The following is a 15594-nucleotide window of genomic DNA, read 5'->3' as shown; positions in this document are numbered from 1 at the left end:
TAATTACATATTTAATTACATTAAAAGTTAATTGAAAAAAACATATTTAATTGTTATTTAAATTCATATTATGTTACGGTGATTAATTTAATTTTCTTACTTTTTATTTTAAGTATTAATTTTGAATTTGTTGTTATTATTTAATTATTTTTGTTCAAGGTTTATCTACATTGTTATTGTTATAGAAGAAAACACAACTCTCTCTCTCAGTTGTTGTCTCTCTTTGGTACAGGGGAAGAAGGGTGGGAACACGGAAGAAGAAGAAGAATCACATGACCAAAACCCACTGGTACGCAATCCAAAATCCCTCATTTTTTTTTTTTATTTTCACCATAAATATGCTAATTTATTTTCTCCCCACTTTTTGTCTGCATACAACTCACCACTTTAGGCACGTTAGTATTTACTTTTTAGGGTTTTTTCATTGAGATAAACTTAAACCCTTTTTTCATTGAGATATGGAGCAGCTAATGTATCTCAACAAAAAGGAGAGATATCCTTTATCATTGTCCACGAATGACGTGTTTATAGGTTAGGGGAGAGAGTAGCAAAGGGGAGAATGGAAATTGGGTGAGGAATCAGTTAGGCATTTGCGTTGGGAACAGAGTTCGCCTCTTGCAACTATAGCTGTTGTCTTCTATTCTGCATTGCCATTTTCTGTTTCCTGGTTTCTTTTTCTAAGCTGGAGTTATATTGCTGCTGGAAAGGAGTTGTTCTCCTAGAATATCATCTATTTTCTTTCATATACTACCAGTTTCCATTAGGTTTTTTTAGTTCATATGATTTAAGATTTTTTTTATTTTTTTTATTTAAGAACCACAAGATTCTTTAGGACAGTGAACCCTATTAATGTGTCACAAAGCAACCGAGGTGTGCTTAATGTGAGATATATGGCTTTATCTTCTTCTTCAATGCTTTTCTCTGTAGCAACCAAGGTGTTCAGTAAAAAAACAGTTGTTTAGGTAGGATTGATGATCTAGTCCTTTATTTGTGCCTCACTAAATTGGATTTTCTACACTCATGGGAAAATTTTAATACATAGTTTTGGTATAACACTGGTGAAACATGCATGAAGCCTGCCCCAACTGAAACTTGGTAGCTAGAGTTGCATCTTCTCCAGAATCTCACTCCCACAGACTCAAAGGGGAACTACCAAATGAGTGTAGATTTATGTAATTCGGAATGAAAATATGATAATGGGTCCAGCGAATTCTTTGCTAACACGAAAAATAATCTGTTCACATCAACAATTCAAGCCTTAACATATTTATAGTACACACAAACACATGAAACCATGGTAAGATACACTTTATTGCTATTGATAAAATGGTGAGGACCTCCAATAGGAAACAATCTTTGATTTATTGTACCCTATTATAAATGAATTACAAATTTCAACAAGCTCCCTTCCATCACCGTCGATCGTTCGTGCATATAGCTGGGTTTTGGTAGTTGTTGGATGAGTTATGATTTGATATTTATTCTTATATTCTTTCTTCTTATTATTTTATGGCCTCAGTAGTTATTTTGTTTGGTTGCTTTTGATGTTTATGATTTTTGACCATATGGAGTTATTTAAGTTTTAAGTTCAAAATTATCAACAGGTGAGAAACTACCAATGGTGGAAGAAAATGAAGAAATAAAACCATTTAAGGATTTGGGCTTATCTGAATCCCTAGCAATGAACAAACATTCAATTTCTTCAATTATGAATTATATCTGATCGCTTCTTTTCTGAAATCATGACCTAAATTGAATTTTGGTTGCTTCTTCACTTTTTCTATTCACAGTATGTTTTATCTCTCTGGAATTTTATTGTTTCTCTCATTATATATTTAATTTTCAGAGAATAAGCAATATGAATGTAGTCTGTAATCATTTGGTCAAAAATAGAAAAAATTTTGGCCTAGAAGTTGTTTGTGAACTTGCCTGATTGAGTGGCTATTGTCATGTGTAGAGAGCACAAGAGTTTGTTGCTACCTTATGGCGGGCAAGGGTGTTGGTTCGGTGACAAAGGCAGTAGCAGAATATCAGTATCCCTGGCGTGAGAAGTTAGTGAAATACAAGGATGAACTTGCTAAGGGAGTATGGGGATACTGGAACCTGGGCGCGTGGAAGCCACTGAGTATCAGTGCTCGACGACGTGCCAGACTGCGAAAGGAAGTGCTCCTTGCTGGGGAAGATTGGCCTTATGATCCTGAAAGAAAGGAGATGAAGACCAGGAGAAAAGGACACAAATGTGATAGGATATCCGCCGAGAAGCGGGAAAACACGGCAAAGTTGATGGAGAAGATGCCCCAGATGTTGCAGGATTACAAGAAGAGAAGGTGGCAGAAGAAGATGAAGGAAGAAGACAAGGGAAAACTTTGATTTGGCTCCTCCTCTAATTTGGGAAGGTTTGTTACAAACTGTCTTTAAGAGATGGTTCATTATGTTACACCTGCTTTTGGGCTTACTTGATGATTAACTTTTGTTATGTGTTTCAATTCATAATCACCCCTTCTAAGAATATGTCCGTATGATTGTCAGGAGGGAATGTTTTGTACACTGAAGATTGGTTTTTCCTTTCTAATTAAAGTTTTGAATTGATTTCGTATCACTTTAAAATTCAGTTCAACTTGCATCCCGATTGGAGTTATGGAAATTTTCTTGTAAGATTCATGCCATTGGATTGTTTTTCTTGACCTTGCTTCAAAATTTTAACCATCAAAATGACTAATATAGATTGACTTGAAGGGGAAGTAAAACCTATTTATCTTTGGATTTGGAAGCCCCGTGAGTTTCTATGCTCTTGTGATGAATTTCTAAATGTAACTTTTCCAAGTAACATTTGTTAGTAATAGATATATATGTATAAGAATAGATGGCTTGTTCCATACTTTTGTGTTAGGAATGACAAGTGTTTTTCCTTGTGAGGATGCTATTATAGCCATATCTAGAGTTACTCTCCCTATTCCTTGACCTAAAATAAGTTGAATTTTTTTCACAGATTGATAGAGGATTTAATAATCCATTAATTTAGCAACACCAAATTGAGCTTACCAGTCGATAGTCTACTATAAAGCTTGCTTTAAACTAAACAACAAAAGATAAAAGGATGCTTCTTACATAGTGGCTTTTGAACGAACTCGACCGAATTGTCAATTTACAAGAACAAATGAATGACCAAACGACAAGCTTGGCCAAATGGCCAATTTACAAGCAAGCTCAGTTGAATTGCCAAACGACATATGAGCTCGGTCGAATGTTCCATTTACATGCAAGCTTGGTTGAATGACCAAACATTATATGAGTTTGACTGAATGACCAATCTACTTACAAGCTCGACTGAATGACTAAACGATATATGAGTTTGGCTGAATAGCAAATCCACCTACAAACTCAGTCAAGTGGTTAAATGATATATGAGCTTGGTCGAATGGTCAATCCATCTGCAAGCTTGACTAAATGGCCAATACACCTACAAATCCACGAGAATGGTCAAATGATATGTGTGCTCGACTGGCCAAACCACTAACAAACTCTACAATTCGGTAGAGCCAAACCTTAAGGACAATTACAAACATTCCTTAGGCTAAATCAAACTTGAGACTGAAGGAACTTATGTATATAGTGATGTGTCTAATGAAATGGCCAAATAAGGGTCCATTACTCAATCTTGGTAGTTTTATTATATTCTTTTAATAGTCATTAAATGCCTTTTAATACTCTGAAAATCATACTTGCTATTTTACATATAACATCCAACTCTCCCTCCACTTTTCAACTTAAGAAACATATTTCCAATCCAATCACCTTCCACCACCTCAACGAAGACTACAATGCAAATTCCATTAACAATTATAATTTGAAAAATAAATATAATATTGTTTTATTGAAACATATACATACATTAAAGTTTCAAATCAATACACATAAAAAATTCAAATTAATTTTATTTTTCATTTATTTTAGAAAATAAACATTTTTTAAAATTTATAACTATCTTTAAAAAAATATTTTCTTCTTAAATCTGACATAATATAATATTGTTCTTATGTAAAGTTATATAAAGTTGTTACTTTTAATCCATTAAAATAAAATTTAGTCCATTTAAAAAATCATTATTAACAAAAAAACGTTTTAATTCAACGTGATTATTCTTTAAGTAGTTAACTGGTGAAGAATATTTTTATAATCCATTAAAATTTTACTGTTCAATTAGACTTTAAACGAGAGACTTCAAAATTATTTGTCTATACAGGATCAGAACCAAATAAGATAACTCACAAATCAAATACAAACATTACAACTCAAACTACAATTTCATCATCCACCTACTCATAGTTAGAAGCATCAAATCACAAGGCTTTAAACTCTTCCATCAATATAGTTCTATGGATTGTTCCCTTTTCACATCAATCATCTTGAGTTGCCCGTTTATGCTTTGTAGGACATGACAAATGTCAACAAATTTGATGTTTAATCTGTCTCCCGCGATGAATTCATANACTGTATTGTTCACCTCAATAAAACTGACACCTGCCACCTTTTCCATACCCGTATCCCGCATAACCTTCCTCACCATACCAGCTTCCTTCCACCTACCAAGCGCAGCGTAAGTATTGGATAGGAGAGAATAATTCCCACAATTCTGGGGCTCNATCACACTTAGATGGCGCAAAGCTTNCGCTGCCAGCGCAGCATCGCCGTATCTATNTGAAGCAGCNAGAAGGGATCCCCATACAGCTGCATTGGCTTCAGACGGCATCAACCTAACTAGCTCCTTTGCTTCCTCAAGATAGCCACCACGGCCAAGCAAATCAACCATGCACCCGTAGTGCTCTATCTTTGGTTCAATTCCATATTTGGATCTCATACACGTGAAATAATAGCGGCCTAGTTCAACCAATCCAGCATGGCTACAAGCAGAAAGGATGGTGATAAAGGTCACTTCATTTGGCCTGATTTCAGCCTTCTCCATGCAAGAAAATAGCTCGAGGGCCTCCTTTCCCAGACCATGTAAAGCAAGTCCAGCAATCATGGTTGTCCAGGTTATAATCGTTTTACGCTCCATACTCTCAAACAGTTGGCGTGCTTTAATTATGTCACCCGATTTGGCATACATGTCTATGAGAGAGTTATAAAGTGATACAATCTTAGGCAGTTTATGCTTTTCAATGTAGTTGTGAATCCACACTCCCAACTGGAGAGCACCCAAGTCGGCACACGCAGAGAGCACAGCCAAAATGGCAATTTTATCCGGCTGCACGTTGTGGAGCAGCATAGTGCGGAAAAGCGTGATAGCCTGCTGAGGACTGTGAGTGTGCGTGTATCCCGAAATAAGAGTAGTCCATGAAACAACACCCCTATCCTTTTCAGGCATAGATTCAAACAGATTGCGGGCATTGTATAGATCACCCAGCTTGGCATAACCGGCTAGCATAGCGTTCCAGAGAGAAACGTGTTTGAAAGCGGCGGCATCAAATAGCTTGCGGGCAGAGGAAGCGTTAGCGCAGGAGGAATACATGTGAATGAGGGAGGTGACGACAGTGGGATGGGTGGCGAAGCCGGAAAGAATGGCTTGAGAATGAATCTGGCGGCCGAGACGGAGGGAAGGTGAAGAAGCAACGGCCTTGAGAGCAAAAGGAAAAGAGTAAGAGTCGGGTCGCAAGCCATGGAGGCGAATGGCGTTGAAGAGAGAAATGGCAAGAGTGGGATTGTGTGAAGATAGAGCAGAGATGAGGTTGTTGTAGAGGAAGATGGTGGGTCTTTCTCGAGAGCTCTGGTAAGCATGAAGGCTTGAGTTTGGTGAAGATGGTTCAGATTGGAGCAACGACAAAGCAGCTGCTATAGCATTTGAATGCTTTGATCTTGGAAGCAAGGAGAATAACCGTTGCAGACATGGCCTTACATCACGCACCTTTCCATGTAATTCCAAAACCATAGATGCCCACTGTTCTTCTCCAGGTTCACCTCTATCATTCTTACCATCAAAACAAATTCATATTACATTGTAATTATTCATTATGAGCAAATTTTAAATATTTTTAAAAAGTTATAAAGTATGGAATTTTCAAACATTATTAATTACATTCGAATTGTTTCCGAAATAATTAGAAAACTATTTGTTAATAAAACTTCAAAATTGTTGTAGGAGTAACATACTATGATATTTATTTTAACTGTGCATACTTTGATATTTAACAAATAAACATATATATATATATATATATATATTATTAAAATAAAAATTATTATATTAAAATATTTATTTTGAAAAATGAAATTATTACATATTTAAATACATGTTAAGAGCAGTTTAAAAAAGTAAATAAAAATATATTAATAGGACTAATTATCTATTGAAGAAGTAATAACAATATAAATAATTTTGATAAAAATAAAAATATGTTTAAAATTAAAAAGAAGAAGATTAAGTTAAGTTTATTATTATTATTATTATTATTATTATTACTATTATATATATATATATATATATATATATATATTATAAAATTCAATCTCACTTTATTAAATATATAAATTTATATTCTATTTTTGATGATTTACTATGAATATCAAAATTTACTTAAGTTAGTAGAAAATTGATATTTCTCACTAAAATTATTAATATAATTAATTAGTTTTCTTGTGAATATTTTAGTGTCTATGTTTGGAAAGTTTAAGTTTAATATATCGTTGAAGAAAAAACAAGAATCATGATGAGGTGTAAGAAAGTATTTACCAAGTAAATGAATATTTAGATAATTTAAAACAAACTAGAAGATTTATAAGTTAAACTTGGAACTATAAGTATATGAGATGTGCTAAATATTGTTAAGGTTAAATAGTAAGTATATATCTTTTAATGTTAATAGATAATTGAGTATTTCTTAATAAAAATATTGATATAATTATAATTAGTTTTTTTATGAATATTAATCTTTGTCAAACCACAAGACATATATTTATTTTTAATCCTGGTCATACTGAGTAGATATAAGATAGATACATACTCATTTTTAATCTTGGCGATACTGAGTAGATATAAGATAGTGACAGATTTGACCTATAAATCTTTACTAATAATAACGATGATGATGATATTAGTACTGATAATAATAATAATAATAACAAAATTAAAATATAATATTTGGATATAAATTTGTTTGTTTTAAATTATAAAATTGACATAATTGATTAGTTATGTTTAGTAAAACAATATTGTTATACGATTGAAATTTAGTATTAAACTTTTAAGTTATATATTATATTAAAATGAAATATGTATGCAAATATTGTTGTTAAAGTAAAATGTAGACATATTGTGCAATATGATCCTATAAAAAATAAATATACAAGTTAATGTTAAATTTTTTAAATAAAAACACATGTTCTAATAACCACTCCTTCCATAGTTAAACTTACCTTTGAACGATTTGACATACCATAATTTCTTCTTCAAGATTCACCAAACTTGTAGTTATTTGGTGTTTAGACTGAGTCTAAACCACTACTTCTCTAATAGCTCCCCCACATACTTCTTTTACTTCCCACTCCCAATAGGAACTATCTATTTAGAAAATATTGACATTGGTTATATTTCAAACACCACAGCAATAGTGAACCTCACCACTCCTAGGTGGTAATTATAGTACCTACTTTGGAACACATATAGAAACTCTTCCACAACTAAGATTTTATACGCCTAATTTTTACTTTCCTTTGTCTGACTACTCTGATTCTCATGACACTTTGCCTTCACTTTTCAACTTAATCCTCACTTGATGCAGAACTACTAACTCACCTTCTTTAAAGAAGGAATGTCTCTTAAAGACCACAATCCACAAGAATAAGACTGGAGAACAATCAAGCCACCCTTGAGATTATGCCTTAAACTTGCAAAGGAAACCATCCATATAGATTTTGAATTTGAATTCTTTGAACACCACGAGACATGCCACATATACAAGTAATCTTCACTTGGCCAACACTCTAGCAAAACTACCAACTTAACTCTAACTCCCTCTTGTAGGCAACCATGACCATTTAGCATACAGATGACCTCACAAGTGATATACGACCCCGAATGAAACCAAAACCCTTAGTCCAAGCACAAAATTCGTAACTCGTATCTTTGAATTAGAGAATATGTGGTAACCACTTCATCACCAGCTATTGCGACCACCCATTCAGCTACTTAAGACTTTTCTTTTCCTTTCCTTATGCAGTGTGCTTCTTCTTCTGGTACTTAAAATCCTCCACCTTAACCTAAGATCAAACCTTCCCCGTGCAAACCATTTTTCTTGAAACATTCTTTTTATTATTGACTTTAATGTTGTCACCTACTAAAAAGATCCAACCGTATACTTGTGATTTTTAAACTTATTATAACTTTTATGATACTTCATTCTTATCAGAGACTATGTTTCCCTAGCTTAGAAACCATCACTCTTCAACTGATCTTTAAGTTCCCTACCTTGTTGAACCTTCCATACAGTTTCCTGCCAACTACCTTGTTGGTCTTGATCAGACCTTTCATACAGGTCTCTGACCGACTACCTTGTCAATCTCGATACAACGTTAACGACACGTGCTTTTCAAAGTAATAAAAAAATATTTTTTTTAAGATTTTGATTTGAAGGTCTGGATCTCCTTTACCACAAGGCTATTTCCCACCCATTCATGAAAGTTTAGAAAGTTAAAGAAAGACTACTCCGTTGAGAATAACTTCAATAACCATCCAAGGAAAAATAGCTCAGCCATATTACATTATATAAGACAGTTCCATGTCCAACGAAGAGGTGACTAATCAAAGAAAGCGGTGCCCAACCACACCATTTGAAACTGAAATCAAGACACGAATTGGCTCTTTGTGTGTCAAAGTGTGATACTAAAGGAACATATATGATTCTATATCTATACCCAAATATATCTCTAAGAATTTTGTTAGCGAATTTCTTGAGAGCCAGTCTAAAACATCAATGCCGCTAAGACTGGCCTATAACAGTTATAAGTTATAACAAAAATATCATGCAAATAATAGATCTTGGAAGTATGTAAGCAGTTGCACTGAAAAGTACAAAAAGTAGAGTCCAAAGTAATGACAATCACTGCATTTCCTCTGAGATCTTATCTTTTGGATGGAGGCCGATGATGTTGTACCATTAATTTTCACATCAAGTATTATTTAGCCATTTCGAATGGTAAACACTGCAATATGATTGCACTAAGAGGCCTCGACGTCGTCACTAGCATCCTCTGAATCTGAACCATCAACCATCTTCTCAAGTGCATCAAGACTCCCAGCTTCAGACACCGTGTGGATTCTGAGTTTGTCAGCATCTTCACTGAGAAAGGAAAACAAAACATTCTCCCTTAGTATGTACAATGGTTTGTCATTACTTCCTATGTTCTTATTTTGATGACAGAGACAGTTTGTTCATAAAATAGAAAGAAAAAAAAAAAACATGTTCAAATGGATTTCTAGCATGCTTCTACACATCCTAGTCATCTGAACTCTTTGATGTTTTGCATAAGAATGCTGATAGAGTTATCAAGTTTGTCAATAGAATTCAAGTGAAAGAGCGGTAAGAAGTAAGATTCTAAATATTGATTGAAACAACCATAAAAGAAAGCGTATAGAGCATACTCTGTAACACCGAAGATTTCCTTTACAACCAAGGAGCTATCTCTTGAACAAAACTCTGGCAGCTGGAAACAGATTAGTAGGAGAAAATTTTAATCAAGTCATACATTAAACTCATAACAGACATAATTACTAGTATGGTCATTCAATGCCTTTTAAATGCACAAGACTATCCACATATGGGACTTGGGTATGATAGATGTAGCCTTACTCCCACCAGTGTAGAGGCTGTTTCCAAGACTTTTAACCATGGCTTCAGTCACAAGGAAACAATCCTACGGTGAACCAAGAATCAGCCTCGGGAGCCTTTTCATTAAAAAATTGATTGACAAAAAATGTTTTCAAAGTCACAAGGCAACAGACTTACCATTGTGCCAAGATTAACCCTGCCATGGGCCTTTTTACATTAAAAAATTGAAAAATATAATATCAAACTTCCGGAACAGTAAGCAATTATTTACTCCAATTTTAAGCTAATACACACCCAAGAATAACATATTTCTTCCTGAAACCATAATTAAACTAGGTGCAACGTTTTAAGAATTTCCCTAACACATTTTAAATTACAAAAAAAATAATTTTTCCTGTAAAAATACAACACTTAATTTCAGTGTCATGGTTTCCAAATATTTGTTCAAGAAATCCTAGAAACAAAATAAAACCAACCATATCCAATGGAACCAAAGACATTTAAAAGTGCTTATTTTATGCTAGATAAACAAATAGACAACAGAATTTCTATCTAATTGATAGTTTGGTCACTTACCTCGGACAGATAGAAGACCTTTCCAAAAAGGGCCTGGACAGCTATTTTTCTCTTGAAACCCTTTTCAGTATAACCTGACTTATCCATCACAATAGGGCCTAAAAATAATTCAAATGTAATTGCAGTCAGCGAATAAAAATAATGGGGTCCCGAATTTAAACAGATTCACGTAATTACATTCGTAAGGCAATATATTTCTCAGACTGAATGAAAAAAAAATAAAAAATTGAAGGGGGAGACAGAGATCAGTTCTCTACTCTCTTATAGTCAATACCTGGTCTTTCTATCTCTCAAGTTACTATTATTTAAAAGCATGTTAGGCTCAAAATAGCTGCTGTCTTAAAAACAGCACTTTATAAAAGTTTTGCAACTTCACAATAAGTGCAGCTATTTCAAATTTAAACTCTGATTCATGCTTCAAGAATTAGAGAATAAATATATATGAAAAGATCATGCAGAAATATACGATGCTAAAGCAAATAAAACAAATTACCACAAATATTGGTAAACTAAGGCAAGCTGCAAGATACTGGTAAAGCAAAGTAAGGAGGAAGAAAGAAAAAGAACGCAAGAGGATCTGCATTACTGCTCTGAGACTTTCTAAGAAGGATTTCCTCCAGTGGAAAGAATGAGATACAACTGTGGGAAACTAAAAAACCCTATCTCTTGAGCAAACTCTCCAACTATCAAAACTGATGCTCTTTCTAATTGGTTATCTCCTCTCTATTGTAACTATCCCCCTTTTCCATATTCTTTATTCAGCTAATACAGCAGCGTCAGAGGTCTCTAATTTGGCCCATGTAGACATTCTACGGTATAGAATTTATTAATTGGGGACATAACAATACACCCCTTCAAAATATTTACTTTGTCCTCAGTGTGAAAGACTGGGAATTGCTTCTGATTCGTAATTCCAAGTCATCTATCAAAGATGAAGGAAGAGGTTTGAATCACAGTGGAAGGGGCAACAACTCTCTTTAATAATGATACAGGGAAACCTGGGTGAACAGAGTTCACACTATTGGCAGGAAGCAGCTATTATTGGCAAATTGCTGCATTTTTCCTTTTAGATTTGATAAGGACCATAGTATGGTACACCCAACTTCTCAAACTTTTTACTCATCAAGTTTTTTATTGAGGGTATAATTTGGTCTATCTTTTGTCAATTTGAGATTGGGATCTTCAACACAAATGGACTTTGATACTATCTTAGAAAATAAACTTTAAACATAACCCAACCATACAAAATTGGCTTGTAAAGTGAAATTTGCCCCCACTTATATACTATAACTTGATCATATTTTTAGCCAATGTGAGATATTGAACACATCTCCTCATGTTAGAGAATGGACATCTCAAGTATAGGATTAGATATTTGTGGGTGGTTCGTTAGTGACCTGACAGTGAATGACATGATAAGCTCAACAACCTTTGTTAGAATAAGCTTTATGGCATCTTAGAAAATGGTTTTCAACCTAACTCAACATCACAAAATCAGCTTGTAAAGTGAAATCTTGACCCACTTGTATACTATAATTTGTTTATATCACTCCCCATAGTCTAATGGATCATATAGATGTCATGTCACTCATGCTTGCATGGGTCAGGTGCGATATGTCTTTGGAATTGGGATAGCTCATTTTAGGGTAGGAATTGTTAATCCCCAAGTGCTCTAGATAGTTTAGAAGAAATAATGTTGGATTGCACATAAGCCAATCAATACCCATATGGATCCAAATGTCAAGTTGCTACCATATCAAAGGGAGTCTTTCTAGATTTGGGAAGATATGGAAGGTTAGTTGGAAACCTAAATTACTTGACCATAATGAGACCAGACATTTCATTTGTAGCAAGTGTTGTTATTTAGTTACTGAATTCTCCCTAAGATTGTCATTGATATTTGGTAGCTAGAATTCCAAGATACAATAAAAGTAATTCTAGGAGAATTCCATCATACAGAAACAGTGACCATCAGGACCTTGGGCAAGTTGCCCAGCTGATAGAAATCCATATCAAGATCTAGACCAAGTGCAGAGATTGAGTATCAAGCTATGATTCTCACTTCATTTGAGCTCATATGGCACAAACACCTTCTCCAAGAGTAGCGTTCCTGTAAAATACAAGCTATAACTCTAATTTGTAATAACCAGGAAATCTTGCATATTGGATCCAATGTAGTCTTCAACAGAAAACCAAGCTTATTGAGATTGATTGTTATTTTAATAATGAGAAGGTAATGTTTGAGGAATTGCTAGCTTATTTGATTGCTGCAATAAACAATTAACAAATGATTCAAGAAGTCTCTATACAGAGCAAGGATAACTAACACATTCGGAAAGCATGGTGCATACAATTATAAGAGGTTGAACTTGAGGGAGAACGTTGAAATGTGACGTAAATTTGGTTGGCTTTAGTATTTGATTTTGATTTTATTTGTATTAATAATGAGAGTTATTCCCTATTTTCTTGTATGATCTTATGACAATCTCTGCAAGGCTTACTCCTTTAGGAGATAGTTAGTTGAAAGAAAGAAACCATGAAAGTCATCAATATGTAAACATACACTCTTTTATGTAATTACAATAGCCAATAACAAGATAAAAGGGCATTTAGATAGTGTCTGTGGAAGGAAAAGATAAAATGGCATTTGCAACTCCGTAGGTTGTTTAGAGTCCTGTCAATATTTTTTGCACAAGTACATTCTCTTACTCCATAACCATCCAGTTATTTACTACTAAAAACTATTCCATTACTTAAGATTAAAAAGAGAGAAAATATATTTTGGAGGGCTTGAAAGACCCTTCTTATGATCTTCTATTTATAATGGAAAATCTTATACAAGAGAGCATGGAAGATCAAAGGTCTGTACTAAACACCAAGGTACATCTGATAGATGTTTCCAACACACTACTTCCTACTTAGACTTAATGATTACTCTATCACACTTAGATTTAATAATTACATCTAATAATTATTTCTAACACCATTTACACCATACAAGAATTATTGTCAATGACAAATTTATACTTCAATTCAATGAAAAATAAGCCAAAGAAAAATTAAAATAACAAAATAATTTTGCCTCTGTTATTACGTGGCCACCTGTATATTAGGCCGGCTTTCAATTAACATCAACTATGGCAAGAAGCCTAGAAGGAAATTACGACAATTTAGATTAGGCTTTCTGTTTTACACTTCTTCTCACATTTAAAAACCATTTGAACTAAGCAAGTGCGTGTGGATTGATCTGTAGAAGCCGGAGGTCACAGGTTCAAATTAACATGCCACCACTGTGAAGTTTAACTTGACACCACATACTGGGATACTAACCCCTTGTGAATATACATAACAAAGAGAAAAATAAATCGTTTGACAGTTTATGAGAATTTGATTACTTTTGCTAGATCTTATCCAAAACATACAGCCATTCACCAAGGGTGATCAACTAAACATCTAGCCCAATGTTAAAAATACATTACCTTTGTCTCGCACAATTCGTCGTGAAATTTCATTCAGAATCTCAGCAACGTGTGAATCACTTAACATAGAAGCTCTTCTTAGCTGAATTAAATCAGCTACCATGTCAGGATTAAATGCTTTCTCATTTAGAGAATAGCGGATATACTTGCGCAAAATTTCTTCCAAACCAAAACCTGTCTGCATGTGATATACACCTGTTACTTAAAATCATATGACACATGCACAAGCACACAAAAGTAGTCAGGGCAAGTAAAAAGAAACTATTTTTTCCCATGAGATTTTCCCCGGCAAGCAAATGGAAGGCAAGGAAATATTTCCTGACCAAGACTGATATTAAGATCCTTTACATTGAAAAACTCCAAACAATTTCACCTTGGCATGTATCATGCTTAGGAATGACACAAGCACCAATATATTTTTTCTAAGGTCATACAAGAAAAATTAGTTAGTCTGTGAAGTATCAAGAATATTATCAGGATAAATTAAAAGTTGTCATTATTTTACATTACAAGAACAGCATTTATGGTCAACCAGAAGGATCATTGTTCACATTAATTTTATAAACTAAAATATAATATCAACTTGTGCAAAGCACAAAAGAGGAAAAAGATAATGTTTGCTTACATAAAAATCCAAAGTTAACCATATGCAGAATCACAAAAAAAAGGCAAATTAATCCAATGATTTCAACCAGAGTTATGAATATGAAATCCCCTGTATGAAATGGTGAAATTGAAGGAGTATAAGTGACTGTAGAAGATAAGAATGATGCACCACACCTTGTTCTGAATTTGGACGAGAGCTTCGTGCGTAATTTGGTCTCTTCCGTTTTGAATTAAATCATCCAACGACTTGCACAAGGTGGCGTTTTTACTGACCTGGAAATGAAGGGAAACATAAAAAAGTTAGTTAAAAGGTGCAAAGATGAGACAGAAAAAACGTTGGATTGGAGGGAATGACGAGTATGAGAGACCAGTCTGCGGCGTTTTGCTTTGGGAGAAGAGAACTTTTTGACGGTCTTGACGAAGGCAATGACGAAAGTGAGAGTAGCGTAAGCGAGAGGAACAGCGAGAATCCAAGGGAGGGAGGTGGGACCCACTCTGGGTCCGGGAATGGCTTGGGTAACGGAGCCGGTAAACTCGACGAGGTCCAAAGCCTTCTCCTGAATCCAGGGAAGCTCCTCCTCCACTTCCACTTCCACTTCCTTCTCTTTCTCATGGTTCTTGATGGAATTGGAAGTAGCGTTGTTGTTTGAGTTTGGCGTTGCTGAGCACGTTGCGGAGGTTGAAGAAAGCGAAAACGGTGGGTGTCGTGGAGTGAGAATAGTGGGAAATGCCCAAGCTGTGCATGTTGTTAAGTGAAAAGGGATTGCGGAGTTTTTTCTGGGAGGGAGAAACCGAGAAGCAATGGAACAAGAAGTAAAAGCCATTGTGGCAAAACTCAATCCTTGTTTTCTGTTCTGCCTTCGGCTACTAGGTTGTTTCCCCTCTGTTGGAGCTGCAGCTGCCCCACCTAGGCTCTTTAGGTTTAATTCTACTTTCCGCATTTTATTAACTTAGCCTCATTCCTCCATTCTCTACTTTTAAATTATAACTAAATTAATAGAAAATTTTTCATGACATATTGATATTTTTCTTATTTATAATAAAGTAAATCACCAAATACTAATCTAAATTAAGATAGAAAAATATAATTAAGAGAAATTCATCTCCCAAGG

General features: G+C 34.4%; 3 protein-coding genes across 4 annotated transcripts; 1 reads left to right on the top strand and 2 right to left on the bottom strand.

Moving 5' to 3' along the window:
- The first annotated feature begins 183 nt into the window (after positions 1–183).
- Positions 184–2611, top strand: LOC106753611. 2 transcript variants are annotated; one of them, XM_014635432.2, is made up of 2 exons: positions 184–289; positions 1958–2611. In XM_014635432.2, exon 2 carries the CDS (start codon positions 1984–1986, stop codon positions 2368–2370), a length of 387 nt encoding a protein of 128 aa, XP_014490918.1. In that variant the 5' UTR covers positions 184–289; positions 1958–1983; the 3' UTR covers positions 2371–2611. The 2 variants fall into 2 exon arrangements, with proteins under 2 accessions (XP_014490918.1, XP_022633308.1); XM_022777587.1 differs by lacking the exon at positions 184–289 and adding an exon at positions 611–629.
- Positions 2612–4256: 1645 nt separating this feature from the next.
- Positions 4257–5926, bottom strand: LOC106753615 (pentatricopeptide repeat-containing protein At5g56310-like). Its single transcript, XM_014635438.2, has one exon. The coding sequence runs from the start codon at positions 5924–5926 to the stop codon at positions 4364–4366; it is 1563 nt and encodes a 520-aa protein (XP_014490924.1). The 3' UTR covers positions 4257–4363.
- Positions 5927–8791: 2865 nt separating this feature from the next.
- LOC106753599 lies at positions 8792–15433 on the bottom strand. The gene is made up of 6 exons (XM_014635420.2): positions 14851–15433; positions 14657–14755; positions 13877–14054; positions 10398–10495; positions 9635–9696; positions 8792–9332 (listed from the first exon to the last, which is right to left on the bottom strand). Exons 1-6 carry the CDS (start codon positions 15421–15423, stop codon positions 9212–9214), a joined length of 1131 nt encoding a protein of 376 aa, XP_014490906.1. The 5' UTR covers positions 15424–15433; the 3' UTR covers positions 8792–9211.
- Between the last annotated feature and the right edge of the window lie 161 nt (positions 15434–15594).

This window comes from Vigna radiata, unplaced genomic scaffold (genome assembly GCF_000741045.1).
Source record: "Vigna radiata var. radiata cultivar VC1973A unplaced genomic scaffold, Vradiata_ver6 scaffold_134, whole genome shotgun sequence".
NCBI classification, from domain to species: Eukaryota; Viridiplantae; Streptophyta; class Magnoliopsida; order Fabales; family Fabaceae; genus Vigna; species Vigna radiata.
This window is presented reverse-complemented; position numbering and strand designations above follow the sequence as displayed.

Excerpts from the sequence above, each read along its gene's own strand:
- LOC106753611 (XM_014635432.2), top strand. The coding sequence starts at position 1,984 with ATGGCGGGCAAGGGTGTTGGTTCGGTGACAAAGGCAGTAGCAGAATAT.
- LOC106753599 (XM_014635420.2), bottom strand. The coding sequence starts at position 15,423 with ATGCGGAAAGTAGAATTAAACCTAAAGAGCCTAGGTGGGGCAGCTGCA. Across the intron at positions 14,756-14,850 it reads AAGCAAAACGCCGCAGACTG|GTCAGTAAAAACGCCACCTT; the intron begins GTCTCTCATACT and ends CTTCATTTCCAG. Across the intron at positions 14,055-14,656 it reads TCGTCCAAATTCAGAACAAG|ACAGGTTTTGGTTTGGAAGA; the intron begins GTGTGGTGCATC and ends TATCACATGCAG.